The sequence below is a fragment of the Pelophylax lessonae genome (genome assembly GCF_965119305.1).
Source record: "Pelophylax lessonae genome assembly, chromosome: 1".
Classification (NCBI taxonomy): Eukaryota; Metazoa; Chordata; class Amphibia; order Anura; family Ranidae; genus Pelophylax; species Pelophylax lessonae.
In genome coordinates this window covers 301,448,794-301,463,866 of record NC_138768.1, presented here as the reverse complement: position 1 = coordinate 301,463,866, position 15,073 = coordinate 301,448,794, and the positions used below count along the sequence as shown (strand labels likewise).

General features: G+C 43.6%; 1 protein-coding gene across 3 annotated transcripts in view; it reads right to left on the bottom strand.

The window, feature by feature from the left end:
• Positions 1–13,288: 13,288 nt before the first annotated feature.
• The window catches only part of CORO1C (coronin 1C), a 191,093-nt gene continuing 189,308 nt past the window's right edge, over positions 13,289–15,073 (bottom strand). For all 3 annotated transcript variants that reach the window (XM_082243092.1, XM_082243094.1, XM_082243093.1), the window contains exon 11: positions 13,289–13,692. In XM_082243092.1, the coding sequence (XP_082099218.1) occupies positions 13,555–13,692 (138 nt within the window). In that variant the 3' untranslated portion in view covers positions 13,289–13,554. The remainder of the gene's footprint in view (positions 13,693–15,073) is intronic.

Below are 15,073 nucleotides of genomic sequence, written 5' to 3'. Positions count from 1 at the left end.
AAAAAAAAAGTTCAGCAAAAAGCAACAAAATTACTTGAGGGGCAGAGGACATCAGCTATGCGGATTGATTACATAAATACGGTTATTTACTCTGGAGAGAAGGCGCTTCGGGGGAATAGGAGTACATTGTACAAATATATCAAAGGTGACTTTAGCAACTGTAATAAACTGTTAACTCCAAGATCCCTGAAGAGGAAAAGCAGACAATATGAGGTTAGAAGAAAGGTGGTTTAACGTTAAATTGTGAAAAGGGTTATTTACGGTTAGAGCAGTAAAAAAGAAAAAAAAAATGTGACACTCCCTCCCCCAGGAAGTGGAGTGGCCCAAAAAAAAAAAACTTTTTTTGAGGTCTTCAAATATAACACACACCCACCTATCCCAACCTGAACCACCCAAACTCAACCAGACTTAGACCAGTCTATTACACATAATGTACTAAAGATCTAGCCACACCCCAAAACATGGGATCCAGAAGGTAAATTAAAAAAAAAAAAAAAAGGGGAGGTCTGACAGGCTACCCAGATATTTGAAATACTCTGACCTCACCTTATATGGCATTCTGTTTCAATTGAGAGAATTATTCCAGAAGTCACCCATTTGGCTCACTGTGAAAACTTCTGCCCAATGGATGTCAAAACCTTGACCAAAATCCTGGCTGAAACCATTTCTAGGTGACATTGTCCACCCAGATCAGGTGGCACTTGTCTCAAAACATGAGGGACAGAAAAACTCACTGCAGGCATTCTCTGATACATTGGGCTAAACGCCATCTCCCTTCCTCCCTAATCCTGTCAACCAATGGCAAAAAGTTAGTTGATCAGGTAGACTGGACCTTTAACCAGTTACCTAGGCTTATAGTCCAATGACGGCAGCGCAGGACATCGTATGACGTCCTCAAGCTGCTGTGCGATCTGGCACCCACCGGACACAAAGGATGACTTATCAGTGAACTGGCCGCTGCTGGTACCATTTGAATGCTGTGACCAATCAAAGCAGATCACATGATAATTGTACACAATGAATGGCTTTAAATCATGCCATTCATTGTGAAATATTGCGTTGATCTGATTGGTTACAGTGATCACTTGGTACAGACAGGACCAATCGCAGCCCATCTGCACCATGTGATAAGCCGTGGCCAATCACAGCTAATAGTAAACACAGAACTAAACCATTTCTTTCAGTACAAATAGTGCTTATAACAATGAAATTTGCTGGTATAAGCAAACTAAAAAAAAAAAAAAAAAAATATCCTGATCACTTTCCCAGAATAGTACAATGCTACTATGGTAAGATTGTATGGCTCTGGACACCGGAAAAAAAAAAAATATATACTCTCATCAGTCAGTCTGCCTGATCATCACCATACCAGTTATAGAACAATGCTGTACTGCACTGGTGAAAGTATGTTTAAAAAAAATAGTAAAACGTTTTAAAATTTTTCCATTTTCCAAAAAAATTTAACAAAAAATTATAGGCTGTTTTTACTAAATAGCTTGGACGGTCTACTTTCCAAAAAGTGCTCATTTGGGAGATATTTGTACTGTTCTGGCATTTTGGGGCCTCAAGAAATGATAGGCTGTCAGTAAATCAGGATTGATCGATTTTCAGATATATACCATAGTTTGTATAATATTAAGTCTGTAGGAAAGTTAGAGTGTACACTGATTTGGGTTATTTCCAACAAAGAAATGTAGCAGAATACAGTTTGGGCCAAATGTATGCGGAAAGACTCTTTATTAGCAAAATTTTATAACAGAAGCGAAGAAAAAGTTTTTCCCCACAAAATTTTCAGTCTTTTTTTGTTTATTTTGCAAAAATAAAAAACCCAGTGGTGATTAAATACCACTAATAGAAAGCTATTTATGTGAAAAAAAAAATTATAAAAATGTCATATGGGTCCAGTTTTTGCATGACCGTGCAATTGTCATTCCATGTGCGACCGCCCAGAAAGCCAAAAATTGGGCCTGAGCAGGGAGGGGGTGAAAATGCCTGGTATTGAAGTGGTTAAAATGGGGTCCTTGCGCACCTAGGTCTGCCTACACTGTGACAGTGATTGCTGCTGGATCACTTTCACTTTACAGCCAGGAGTCGATTGAGAAAAACAAGCATAAACTGATGGCAACTACTGCAGCCATCTGCTTGTGCTTAACCTTTTATTCTTTGGATGTCCAAAGAGCTGAACACTAGGTAAATACCTGGATGCTGGATTCAGAGATGCAAGGTAACAGAACAAGTGGTTTCTTAATATTCCTCTTCCATATTCTTGGTCTTGATATATCAGCTCCTTATTGTTTTCCCGATTCCACACTGGTGTGAATTTGTTAGTGTGACTTGTAAATGTTTATGATGTATCTGAAGTGGAATTTTACTCAACTGCTACTGTAATTCCTATAAAGGTGGATCAGATTCAATAACCTCTGTATGGAATTGATTTACACTTATTAAAAATACAGATTTAAAAAAAAAAAAAAAAAAAAAATAGACTGGCTTGCAGTTTCTCAAGTATAGCTCAAAATCTCGAATTGATAGCGAGCGTTTTCATTGCACAAAATGGTTTCCAATGGTTAATATTTTTGATAACCCCCCAAAAAAAAGCTGAACTCCAGATATGTTTATTGTATACTTATACTGGTCCACTACCGCTTGCACAGGATCTGGTTATCACAGTATTAGTGATAACTACTAGGTTTTTTTCAGTTTTTCCCAATGGCCCTCATATGTGCAAACTGGGTCAAAGTAAGTATCCAATAAAGATCATACCTAGAATTTAGCTTTAGACTGGTAGTGCTGCTAAAATGTGTAATACATTATGTAAGCCAACACGCAAGACAGACACAGATGAAAAGAGAAAGAATCCTTTTAACACTGAAGCATGTGGACAATAAGAAAATCTAAAGATAAAAACATTAAAGTAATCTTGTGCAGGCTAGGCAGAACGCTTAATAATGACCAGAGCAGCGTAACATAGGAGAGGGTCACGTGCTTCCAATAAGCACTGGGTATTGTGCCAGATGAGGCACTGGAAGAGTGGAAGACTAGGTCAGGGGGAACCCTTAAGAGAGATGCTGTCACTTTGCCCTGAACTGCTAACTATATTGTGGGGTTGATTTACTAAAACTGGAGTGTGTAAAATCTGGTGCAGCTGTGCATGGTAGCCAATCAGCATGTTCAATTAGGCTTTGACAAAAAAAAACTGGAAGCCGATTGGTTTCTTTGCAGAGCCGCACCAAACTTTGCTCTCCACTTTTAAATAAATCAACCTCTGTGTAAGAATTCTTCCATGGGCATTTATGAGTAGTGCTGGCTTATCTTTCCTCCAATGACAGGGAGTTTTGTAAAACTCTGTCCTACAAATCCTGTCTCTACAATAATTTTCTTCGCAAATCTGATCCATTTTGTTAAATAAACTAGTGCTTAAAATAATCAAATACAGCAAAACACCCAATATATAATAACCTAAATCAAAGACAAAGAATGAACCTACAAAACAAATAAAATGTCATTTAAGGCAGCAAATAGTGTTTTCTTTTTGATTTCATCTGAACAACTCATTAGCTAGGTGATAAAAAATGAGTTTTTTTGGCAGTGGAAATGGAAATCTTATTTCCATGTCATCCAATTTAATAAAAGTTATGTAAAGCGGCATTAAACCCAAAGCCAAAAATGTAAAAACATTGCAGCTTTCCAATCATTAGATGTGGTTGCTGAAATCATTTTTTTTAGGCTTTTCCTCCAGCGATCTGGCCAGTAACACACCTCCTGTATTAGAGTGCCACCATTCTGGATGAATGAGCACACAGGCACCTTTGGACAGCAACATTATCAGTCTAAGGGGAGGAGGGGTGTTAGATGTACTAGCAGGTTTTAATACACTAACAAAACTTAAGTCAAACCTAAAAATGGGCAGCTGCTGCAGCATTGGGAACAGGTTACATGTTTCACACTAAAAACAGGTGAAACATGTAACCTGTTACCAAAGATGAACTTATCCTTTAAACTCCCTTATAAATAGGCTTAAAGCCACGCCAAAAAGAAATGCTCAACAGATCAAGTCCCCATCAGAGTAGCATGTCCTGGTATCATTCTTACCATTCAGTTTGCTAAATGAAAACGTAAAGAACTTTCTTAAACACAGAACACTAGGTTTCATTGCAGTTCTTGGGTGGCTACTAAAGGAATAGCATGAAATACTGAAAACAAGAGTATGCAGCGCTTGGTGGAAAACACAAAAAAATGAGCAATCTATATTAGATACATAGTGTCACAATATATCAATGTACACTAGAAAAACAGTGAAAGAAGAGTCCGTGGAGAGGAAAAACGTCCAACAGGAAGCTCAGGTGGTGTGTTGAATGGTGTGGTGGTGTGTCACTCCCACAGCCTTTTTATTGGGGTGACTGGCGATCTCTAACCACGCCCCCTGATGATGTCATACTTTGATGAAACCGGTAGGGGACCGGTGATCGTCTGCTTTATGCACACCCTTTAGTGTCCTGTTACTTCACTCAGGAGACCGGGCTGCAGCTACCGCACATTTCATCTGGAGATCCCCGCAAGATCATAACTTGATGCCTATATGTCGTGATTCACATGTGAGTGTAAAATCTACTTCTTATTAAAGTAATATCTTGAACGTATTACACCATGCGAGGTCTCTTTTTCCTACATGTGACATGACTATATGTCCCCACGAGAGGATATTGTTTGATGGTACAAAGGCAGTTCTTTGCTGGAGGTGATCCTTTACATGTACAGGAATCGAGGAGTGCTGTGGAGTGTGAGGAGCCCTTGTTGCAAGCGCTATATGATCTCTGTCATGGGGATCATATAAGTCTGGTAAGAGGCTATCACTTTGGGTGTTTTGGTGAAGGTCACATCTATTCAACACACCACCTGAGCTTCCTGTTGGATGTTTTTCCTCTCCACGGACTCTTCTTTCACTGTTTTTCTAGTGTACATTGATATATTGTGACACTATGTATCTAATATAGATTGCTCATTTTTTTGTGTTTTCCACCAAGCGCTGCATACTCTTGTTTTCATTCTACTGGGTTGAGGTACAACAACTTTCTTATGCTAGCAGCTGGTAATATCAAAACACTATTTTTCTTTGATCTAGCGCAGTATATACCTGTTTTTATGAAATAATACTGCTAAAAAAACAGTGGTTTAGGGATAGCACCCTAAAATACTGTGTCGCATGGTTAAGTTCCACATGCCTGTGTTTTTGACTTGAGAAATGAAGACATAAGTGGTCTGCAATTACTTACAGGCCCCTTTTACACCCCTCTTCTCTGGTGTGATGCATTAATATGCAATATGTTGGCATTAACGTTCGGTAGTCCATTCACTTGAAAGGGCTACCAATGAACCATAACTGACAAAAACCACACATGTACACTACTATGCAAAGGTTTTAGGCAGGTGTGAAGAAATGCTGTAAAGTAAGAATGCTTTTTAAAAATATTTTAAATTGTTTTTTTTATTAATTTACATAATGCAATGTGCGCAAGCTAAAAATCTAAATCAAATCAGTATTTGGTATGACTACCCTGTGGATTCAAACCAGCATCGATTCCTCTAGGCGTACACAGTTTTTGAAGGAACTCGGCAGGTAAGTTACAAACAACTTTGAGAATGGACCACAGATCTGTGGATGTAGGGTGCCTCATAAATGGATTTTTGTAAGATCTTACCGTAAAATCCTTTTCTCTTAAGCTCATTGACAGACGTAGTCTTCTTGATTCTCAAGAGCTGGGTTATGTTGTCTCCGCAGGAGTAGGACTAGGCAGAAAGACAAAAACGTTCTGGCTCCACCTTAGGGGCAGTCCCTGAGGGTATATCCTCCCTCTCTCTGCTACAGGGAATCAGTTCTGTTTTAAAGCAGTACAGAGAATTTAACCCAACCCAACTCAATGATAGAGGGGCGGGTCCTACGTCTGTCAATGAGCTTAAGAGAAAAGGATTTTACGGTAAGATCTTACAAAAATCCATTTTTCTCTATCGCTCATTGACAGACGTAGTCTTCTTGATTCTCAAGAGCTGGGACATCCAGAAGCAGTGCCACAAATGAGGGGTGGGATTGACAAAATCAAATCCAATCTAGAAGGCCCAACCGGCGCCAAACTAGAAGTTTTAAAGGCTCATTATAAACAAAGAATGAGACTAAAGAAAAATTTTCCAACGGAAAAAACCCTCGAGGTAGACCACTGGTCTCCTCAGATTGCGGCCTGCAAAACCTTGCGGCCAAACGAGGCATCAGACGATGCCATTACATCAACTTTATAATGTTTAGTAAAGGTATGCACCGACGACCAGGTAGCCGCCTTGCACACCTGGACCACTGACGCCTGATGGCGAAAGGCCCATGACGCACTAAGTGCCCGAGTGGAGTGCGCCTTAACAGGGAACGGGGGCTCCCGACCCTTAATAGAATAAGCCTGTACTACCGTCTGTCTGATCCATCTGGAAATGGTCGCGGCAGATGCAGGCAACCCCTTTTTGGGTCCATCTGGGATCACAAAAAGTGAATCCGTCTTGCGAAACGAGTCTGTCGTTTTCAAGTATACCCTGATCGCCCGGACCACATCCAAGGAGTGTAAAGCAAACTCCCGAGGATGACTGGGCTTAGGACACAGGGAAGGTAATACAATTTCTTCATTCAGATGAAATACTGAAACCACTTTTGGTAGGAAGGATGGATTCGGACGAAGAACCACCTTATCTCTATGAACCACCAGATATGGTGAACGACAAGATAATGCGGCCAGTTCTGACACCCTGCGTGCAGAAGTAATAGCCACCAAGAAGGCCACCTTCTGGGACAACGTGGGTAGAGGAATCTCCCTAATATCTTCAAAGGGAGGTTTCTGAAGAACCGACAACACTAAATTAAGATCCCAGGGGGGTAACGGCGCGTGCACTGGCGGAGCCAGATGTCGCACCCCCTGGATGAAGTTCCGCACCAAGGAATGAGTAGCCAAAGGCTTCTGAAAGAAGATGGCTAATGTTGAGACCTGACCCTTGATAGTACTCAAGGCCAGTTTCTGCTCAACCCCTTGTTGCAGAAAAGCCAATATTCGACTAATCGAATAAGACCGAGGACGGAACCCCAAAGGTTCACACCATGCAATGTAGGACTTCCATGTGCGATGATAAATCTTTCTGGAAGTCGCTTTCCTTGCTTCAACTAGAGTAGGAATAACTGAAGCTGACAAACCTTTGTCCTTCAGCACCTGGGTCTCAATAGCCAGGCCGTTAAAGCCAGCGATCGTAAAGCAGGATGGAAGATCGGTCCCTGAGACAGTAGATCCTCCCTGAGAGGAAGTCTCCACGGGACGTCCGCCACCAGTCTGACCATGTCGGCGTACCAAGTTTGACGAGGCCAGTCCGGAGCTACCAGGATTACTGGGATTCCTTCCTCCTCTATCCTGCGAAGAAGTCTTGGCAGTAACGCGAGAGGAGGGAAGGCATATATTAGCTGGTATTGCCCCCACGGGGCGATCAGTGCGTCTGCGGTTTCTGCTAGAGGATCGCGGGAGCGAGCCACGAATCTCTGAACTTTCCTGTTGAATCGTGATGCCAACAGATCCACATCCGGGGTGCCCCACCGTAGGCACAACTGGTGGAAAACGTCTGGATGGAGGGACCATTCCCCCTGATCCAGGGTCTGACGGCTGAGATGATCTGCCTGCCAATTCTCCACCCCCGGAATGAACACCGCAGAGATTGCTGGAACAAATCGTTCCGCCCAGCGAAGAATGCAAGCCACTTCTTTGGCCGCTCGGACACTCTTGGTGCCCCCCTGGTGATTGACATAAGCCACGGCCGTGGCATTGTCCGACTGGATCCGAACCGGGCTGCCCTGGAGCTGCTCGGTCCAGTGAATCAGACAAAGTCTGATCGCTCTCAGTTCCAATACATTTATCGGTAACCTGGATTCTTCCGGGGACCAAAGTCCCTGGACAGATAACTGACCGAGAATTCCTCCCCATCCGGATAGACTGGCATCCGTGGTCACTATCGTCCAATATATTGGCAGAAAAGACTTTCCCTGGCTGAGCATCGGAGACCGAAGCCACCAGACCAGAGACTCTCTGGTCTGTTTGCTCAATCGGATCTGATTGTCCAGGGATTCCGGATTCCGATTCCATCTGAGAAGAATCTCTTGCTGAAGAATTCGGGTATGGGACTGGGCAAATGGGACTGCTTCGAATGAAGCCACCATCAACCCCAGAACCCTCATGCAAGTCCAAAGGGAAGACCAGCTGTTGGACAGTAACAACTGGACTGCTGATTGAATCTTTCGGAGTTTCCCTACCGGAAGAAAAACTCTTGTCCTGACTGTGTCTAGAATTAGACCCAGATATTCGAGCCTCTGGGTGGGAACCAGAAATTACTTTTGCTGGTTCACCAGCCACCCGAATTCCTGTAAAGAAATCATAGTAATTTCTATGTTTTGTAGCAAGGTCTGAGGAGACTCTGCATGAAGCAGAAGATCGTCTAGGTAACCAAGGATCGATATACCTCTTTGGCGCAGAAGTGCCAACATTGGGGCCAACACCTTTGTGAAGACCCGCGGAGCCGTGGCGAGACCGAAAGCTAACGCCACAAACTGATAGTGGTTCTCCTCTACGGAAAAGCGTAGAAACCGCTGATGTCCTGCGAAAATGGGAATGTGAAGATAGGCGTCCTTGATGTCTATGGACGCTAGGACATCCCCTGGATGCAGGAAGGCTGCTACCGTGTGAATGGACTCCATTCTGAATCTTCTTATGTTGACGAAAGAATTGAGTGCTCTTAAGTCCAGAATTGGACGCACTTTGCCCTCTTTCCTGGGTATTGTAAACAGGTTTGAATAAAACCCTTGAAACCGTTCTGTCCAAGGAACGTGGACTACCACTCCTTGTTGTAGTAAATCTGTGACTGCTCTCCGCAGATCTTCTAAACGATCTGAGGATAGTCGGATATTGGAAGGGAAGAATCGCGCCGGTGGGAGAGATCGAAACTCGATCTTGTACCCTGACCTCATGACTTCGCAAACCCATTTGTCCGGGATTCTGGAAAGCCATGGATCCGGGAACCGGCGAAGACGTCCCCCCACCCCAGTTATGGGTGGGGGCGCACCTTCAGGCTTTGGATGGTTTATCTTCAGGTCTGGAGGGGGCGGGCTTTTGCTTGCCCGACCAACGACCCCTGACGCCTCCTGCAGGAGCTTTGGAGGACTTAGTTTTTTCACCCGCGGGACGAAAAAACCTCTTGTGAGCAGAAAAAGAAGGCCCTCGTCTTTGACGAGTTCCTCTACCTTTAAAATTTTGCGGTAAAAAGGTGCTCTTTCCACCCGTGAGATCTTTAATGATCTCATCTAAGTTGGCTCCAAATAGACGCTCTCCTGAAAAGGGGATATTAGCCAATGCTTTTTTGGAACCTTGGTCGGCTAACCAACCTTTTAGCCACAGTGTACGCCTGAGAACCACTGCTGAGACTGATGCCCGCGCCAATAATGGAGTGGCGTCTAACGCCGCATCACACACAAACTGTAACCCCCTGTATCATTTGTTCCAACAAATCTGATACCGCCTGAGGGACCTCTTCTAAGTCCCGGCGTAACCACTTGGTCCATTCAGTTACAGCCTGCGAAACCAGACCAATAGCTATTATAGGTCTGAAAGCTGATCCAATCAAGGAAAACATGGTGCGAGACATAGCCTCTATCTTGCGATCCACTGGATCTTTAAAAGACGGAGCGTCTTCTAAAGGAATAACCGTGGCTTTATTCAGTCTAGCAATTGGTGAATCCACCACAGGTGGTTCTGTCCATTTCTTAATAAGGGTTTCCTCAAACGGATAACGCCTGTCAATGCGTTTAGAAATAGTAAAAGTGCGTTTTGGCAGACGCCATTCTTCTTCGATTGGATTGCCAAAACATTTGGGCAATGGAAAAACCTTCGCCACTTTGATGCGTTTAGTCCCAAAAGGGATTTCAGTTTCAGCTATTTCCGATGGAATACCCTGTAACCTTAAGGTCTCTTGGACAGATACAATGAGTGTGTTTACCAACGCTTCCTCTCGGGCTATGGCGGATGCCGAAACATCCTCCTCACTGTCTGAAGAGACAGGACCCGAGACACCAATCCCAGATGAAGTACCTGCAATTGCAGAAATGGGCTCAGAATCTGAATCCGAGGTTTCAGATAATATGGGGTTAGGCGGGGGTCGCTTTCTTGCGCCCTGTCCCTGACAAGCCACTTCCACCCGGGACACAAAAGTTTCCATAATAGCTGACAATGATTCAATTGTCAATGGGGTGCTGGAGGATCCCGCAGACCCCTCGAGGGGATCCGGAGGAGATACATGAGTGGCAGGGTCCATGTTAATACAGGACACCTTTGCCAGCAAAACAAAAAAACTTTTTTTTTTTTTTTTTGTGTGTCTCCCCCTAGCGCCCCTCAGAGTACCTGCTTCTCGATCCCACAGAGAGAGAGAGGGACCCCCAAGGCTCACCAACCGATGCAGTGCAGTTTCCAACCAACTGCAGTCAGCGTCTGTCTTACACAGACTGGAAGGAGCCGTTTGCTTTTTCCCGGGTAGAAGGCGTGGCTCCGCCCCCTGTGTACGCCTTCCGGCGTTCCCAGCTCTCCACGAGGTAGCTGGGCTCACAAAACATGGCCGCCCCCATAGAAGAGACATAAGACTCCAAAAACATGGCGGCCGGCGTGACCTGAGGACATACATGCATTCGGTCTACGGCAAAATGGCGGCGGACCGCCGAAATCGTTTTCCCAGCACATCCACCTGCATCTCTGCTAAGAGGCGATATATGGATCTACAGAAGATACACTACACATAAGGTAGGATTATACCTCCTATGTCTGCTGTAATGTTACAGTCTGCTGGGTAGAGTGTTAGCTCTTAAACCAAGTCCACTTCCCACAAACACATGCTGTATTACAAGGGGGACTTGTAAGTATCAGATATATACTGATCATATATGGAGGGGCCCATAATACATACTGCCTCATAACGAGGAAAAAAGGGGACGTTTACTCACCATACCGAACCGACAGGCACCCTCTCTTCACAATACCCTCTCCACCGGGGTGGGGGTTTGTGGACCACTCCGGACGCCTCGACTCTCTGGTACCTGGCGTCCAAGCGAGACTTTTAACTCGCAAGGTCAGTCCCACCACTGGGACTCCGTCGCGGCCGACCCAGCGCGGAGCTCTGGTCTGCACGTGCTCGTAGGCAGAAACCGGGGTGACCACTGGATCTCAACATCCAGCCCGTCGCCCGGCCCCGCATACTTACTTGAATATGTCGCGGCCGACCAAGCGCAATGCCATGGTCTGCGCGCGCTCGTAGGCCGGCTGGGGTGACCACAAGTGTCGCCCAGTCCGGCATTTTTGCTTGAAGATCTCACAGGAAAAAAACACTGGAGAAAACTACCTAAAAAATGTCTTTTTCTTAAAGAAAAAAGTCTTGCCAGGACCAAAAGATCCCAGCAAGGAACTTAGGTCCTTACTCCTGACTAGACAGAAAAAAACTGATTCCCTGTAGCAGAGAGAGGGAGGATATACCCTCAGGGACTGCCCCTAAGGTGGAGCCAGAACGTTTTGTCTTTCTGCCTAGTCCTACTCCTGCGGAGACAACATAACCCAGCTCTTGAGAATCAAGAAGACTACGTCTGTCAATGAGCGATAGAGAAATCCTGTTTCATCATGTATTCGCAGACAGATGAGGTGGAGATCAGGGCTCTATGGGGGCCAAACTATCACTTCGAGGTTGTCTCCTCCTTTACACTGAAGATAGTTCAGTTTAATGACATCAGCTGTATGTTTGGGATAGTTGCCCTGCAGCAGAATACATTTTGGACTAATTATACGCCTCCCTGATGGTATGGCATGATGGATAAGCATCTGTCTGGGATTACATGGAGACAGAAGAATTTGAGGCAGCCTACATCCACAGAAGATCTGTGGTTAAGTTTTCAAGATGTGTGGAATAACCTGCCTGCAAAGTTCCTTCAAAAAAATTGTGCACAAGTGTTCCTATAAGAATGAATGCTGTTTTGAAGGCAAAGGGGTGGTCACACCAAATATAAGATTACATTTGGATTTGGCTCCTTTCACACGGCCGCTCCGTGTGAAAGGTCCGCTGCGGGACTTTTTTTTTTTTTTCCACGGAGCGGATGACATTTCTGTCATCCGCTCCGTGTGCCCGCATATCATCCCATCCGTTTGCGGATGATATGCGGACATAATGTAAGTATATGGCACTGCGGATGTCAGCGGATGACACCGCTGACATCCGATTTTCCTTCCTTTCCGTTTTTTACACGGAAGGAAAAATGGGGTTCTGTTCCATTTGTAAAAACGGAACAGAACTGAAAGGAGGAAAATCGGGTGTCAGCGGATGGTATTCCGCTGACACCCGCAGTGCCATTCACTTACATTGATGTCCGCAAATCATCCGCAAACGGATGGGATGATTTGCGGACACATGGAGCGGCCGTGTGAAAGGAGCCTTTCTCTTCTGTTTATTTTTATCACTTAATGAAATGGGAAGTAAATTAACAGTTCTTTTTCTGAAAACATTGCCAATTTACAGCATTTTTTTTTCACACTAGCCTAAAACATTTACACAGTACTGTACCTTTTTGTCCCGATGCAGCACACCAGAATGCACAGTAGTGCATTACAGTGTGTTGTGGTGTGCAGCAATGCAGGTGTTTTGGAATGCTGTTCAAAATGGTGTGAAGCCAGCCTAAAGTAAATATAAGCTTCTTCAGCAAGCCCTCACTTCAGGTTAAACTTCCGGATTCTAAAAAATGCAGAAATGTACATTTGTAACTTCCCAAATGTTATCAACCACTTATATCTTCCACTCCTTATTCAGTCAATGAGGGAAAAGAAACTTCTTTACACAGAACAGCAAAAGGATTTATATAAAACTCATGAAGCTTTTATGGGTATTTTCTTGCAATTCCAGACAAGTAACACAGTTGCTTCCTCCTTTACATTAAAAATAAAAAATACTATACGATGCATGGTCCCAATATATTTAACAAGGTCTTTTGGCAAAAATTCGAAAAAGGAAAAAAAAAAAAAAAAGTGTGGCGTAGGTCCAACATTTTCATAATCCCTCCCTTACAGAACCAGGATTTATGTAAAAAAAAAAAAAAAAACTATATATACTGATATCATGAACAGGAAAAGGTCATGTAACACTTGAAAAATGAGGGTAAAAATCTTGGCTTTTAATTAATGAAAAGTTTGTTTTTTAATCCTTGTCCCTCTGCATGAGGTCGGCCTGAAAGGTTGGGATAGGGATATATTGTGACACTTCAGAAGTTAATGGCATCTAACCCAACTCCTGAAATTACACAAGTGTCTTTGAGTGGAGGCACCTGGTGGGTGGGTGGAACGTAACTGGGAACGGTGGTTACAGTCTGTGCTGGAATGCTGATCATCGCCTGGGCCCGGAGGAAAGTGTTGGGTGGAATGTGATCTGGCAGTGGGCACCTCCAGCTCAGTTAGGATCGTGTTCTGCTGCTTAATCTTCAGATTCATCATTGTTGGTGAGACTGGCCACTAGATCCTCTAATTTGGAGATTCGTTCTGCCTGGGACCTGATGTCCTCTCTCATTAAACGCAGCTCCTTCATCACCTCATCTAGCTTACCATCATTTGGCTGAAAAGAAGAAGTTTTAGGACAGAGTATTAGAATTCAAAACTCATACATACAATAAAACAGCTCAGCTTCTTTCCCCTACTAAACATACAAAAACACAATGTCACCAAATTACTAAAAAAAAAATAAAAAAAATACAGCAAATTTGAAATCATTCTCATCTCCCTTAGCAACAATCTAATACAATGCCTTGAAATTTACTCACCCTTATTACAAAACCTACAGTGCATCTGGAAAGATTTCCCAGCGCTTCACTTTTTACCTTTTTTTTTTTTTAATATTACAGCCCCATTTTAAAAAAATGATTAAATTCATTATTTTCCTCGAAATTCTACAAATACCCCATTATGGCAAAAGTGAAAGAAGGAAATTTGTTTGAAATCTTTGCAAATTTATTATTAACCACTTGCCAACTGCCGCACGACTATCTACTGCAGCATTCAGCCCCCTACAAGCAAATTGACGTACCGGTACGTCACTCGCCCACGAGCCTGTAGGAGGCGAGCGTGCGCCGCCGGCGGCTCGCTCCCTGCCACCCCCGCGAGTGTGATCGGCGGCTCCGATGTCCGCCGGCTACTCGCCATCTCCCTCAGGAGAGGGAGAAAGACAGACGGCTGATGTAAACACATCCGTCTGTCATTCTCCCTTAGATCATAACAGAGGCTATGCGATCCTGCTATGTAGGATCATAGGTCTCTGATTATCTAACAAGCCACGCCCCCTGACAGTTAGAATCACACCCCTAGGGACACACTTAACCCTTAACCCCTTGATCACCAAGTTAAACACCTTCCCTGCCAGTGTCATTTTGACAGTAACAATGCAGATTTATAGCACTGATTACTACATTTATAGCACCGATTACTGTAGTAATATCACTGGTACTCCCAAAAGTGTCAAAAATGTCACTCAGGGGACCGATCTGTCTGCCACAATATCGCAGTCCCGCAAAAAAAAAAAATATATAGCAGATCGCCGCCATTACTTTGTTAAAAACAAAAATTACAAATCTTTCCGGTAGTTCGTAAACACAATAACTGTTGTGCAAACCAAACAAAATACGCTTATTGTGCTTTCTTTTTTTTTACCAAAAATATGTACAAATTGGCCTAAAATGTTAATTTTTGATTTTTACATTTTTTTTTTTTGAGAATTTCATATTAAAAAAAATGTGAAAAAGCTGGGTTATACTTACTGATAACTCCTTTTCTAATAGTCTTCCAGGACAGCCCATGAGACGTTAGGCTCCTCCCCCAGGGACAGGAAACACATTCCAAAATTAAAATAAAAGGCGGTCCCTTAGTCCTCACCTTCAGTATTTCATGAGAACCACAGGACACCCTGTAAAACATATACATAGATATATAGACACATCATACAT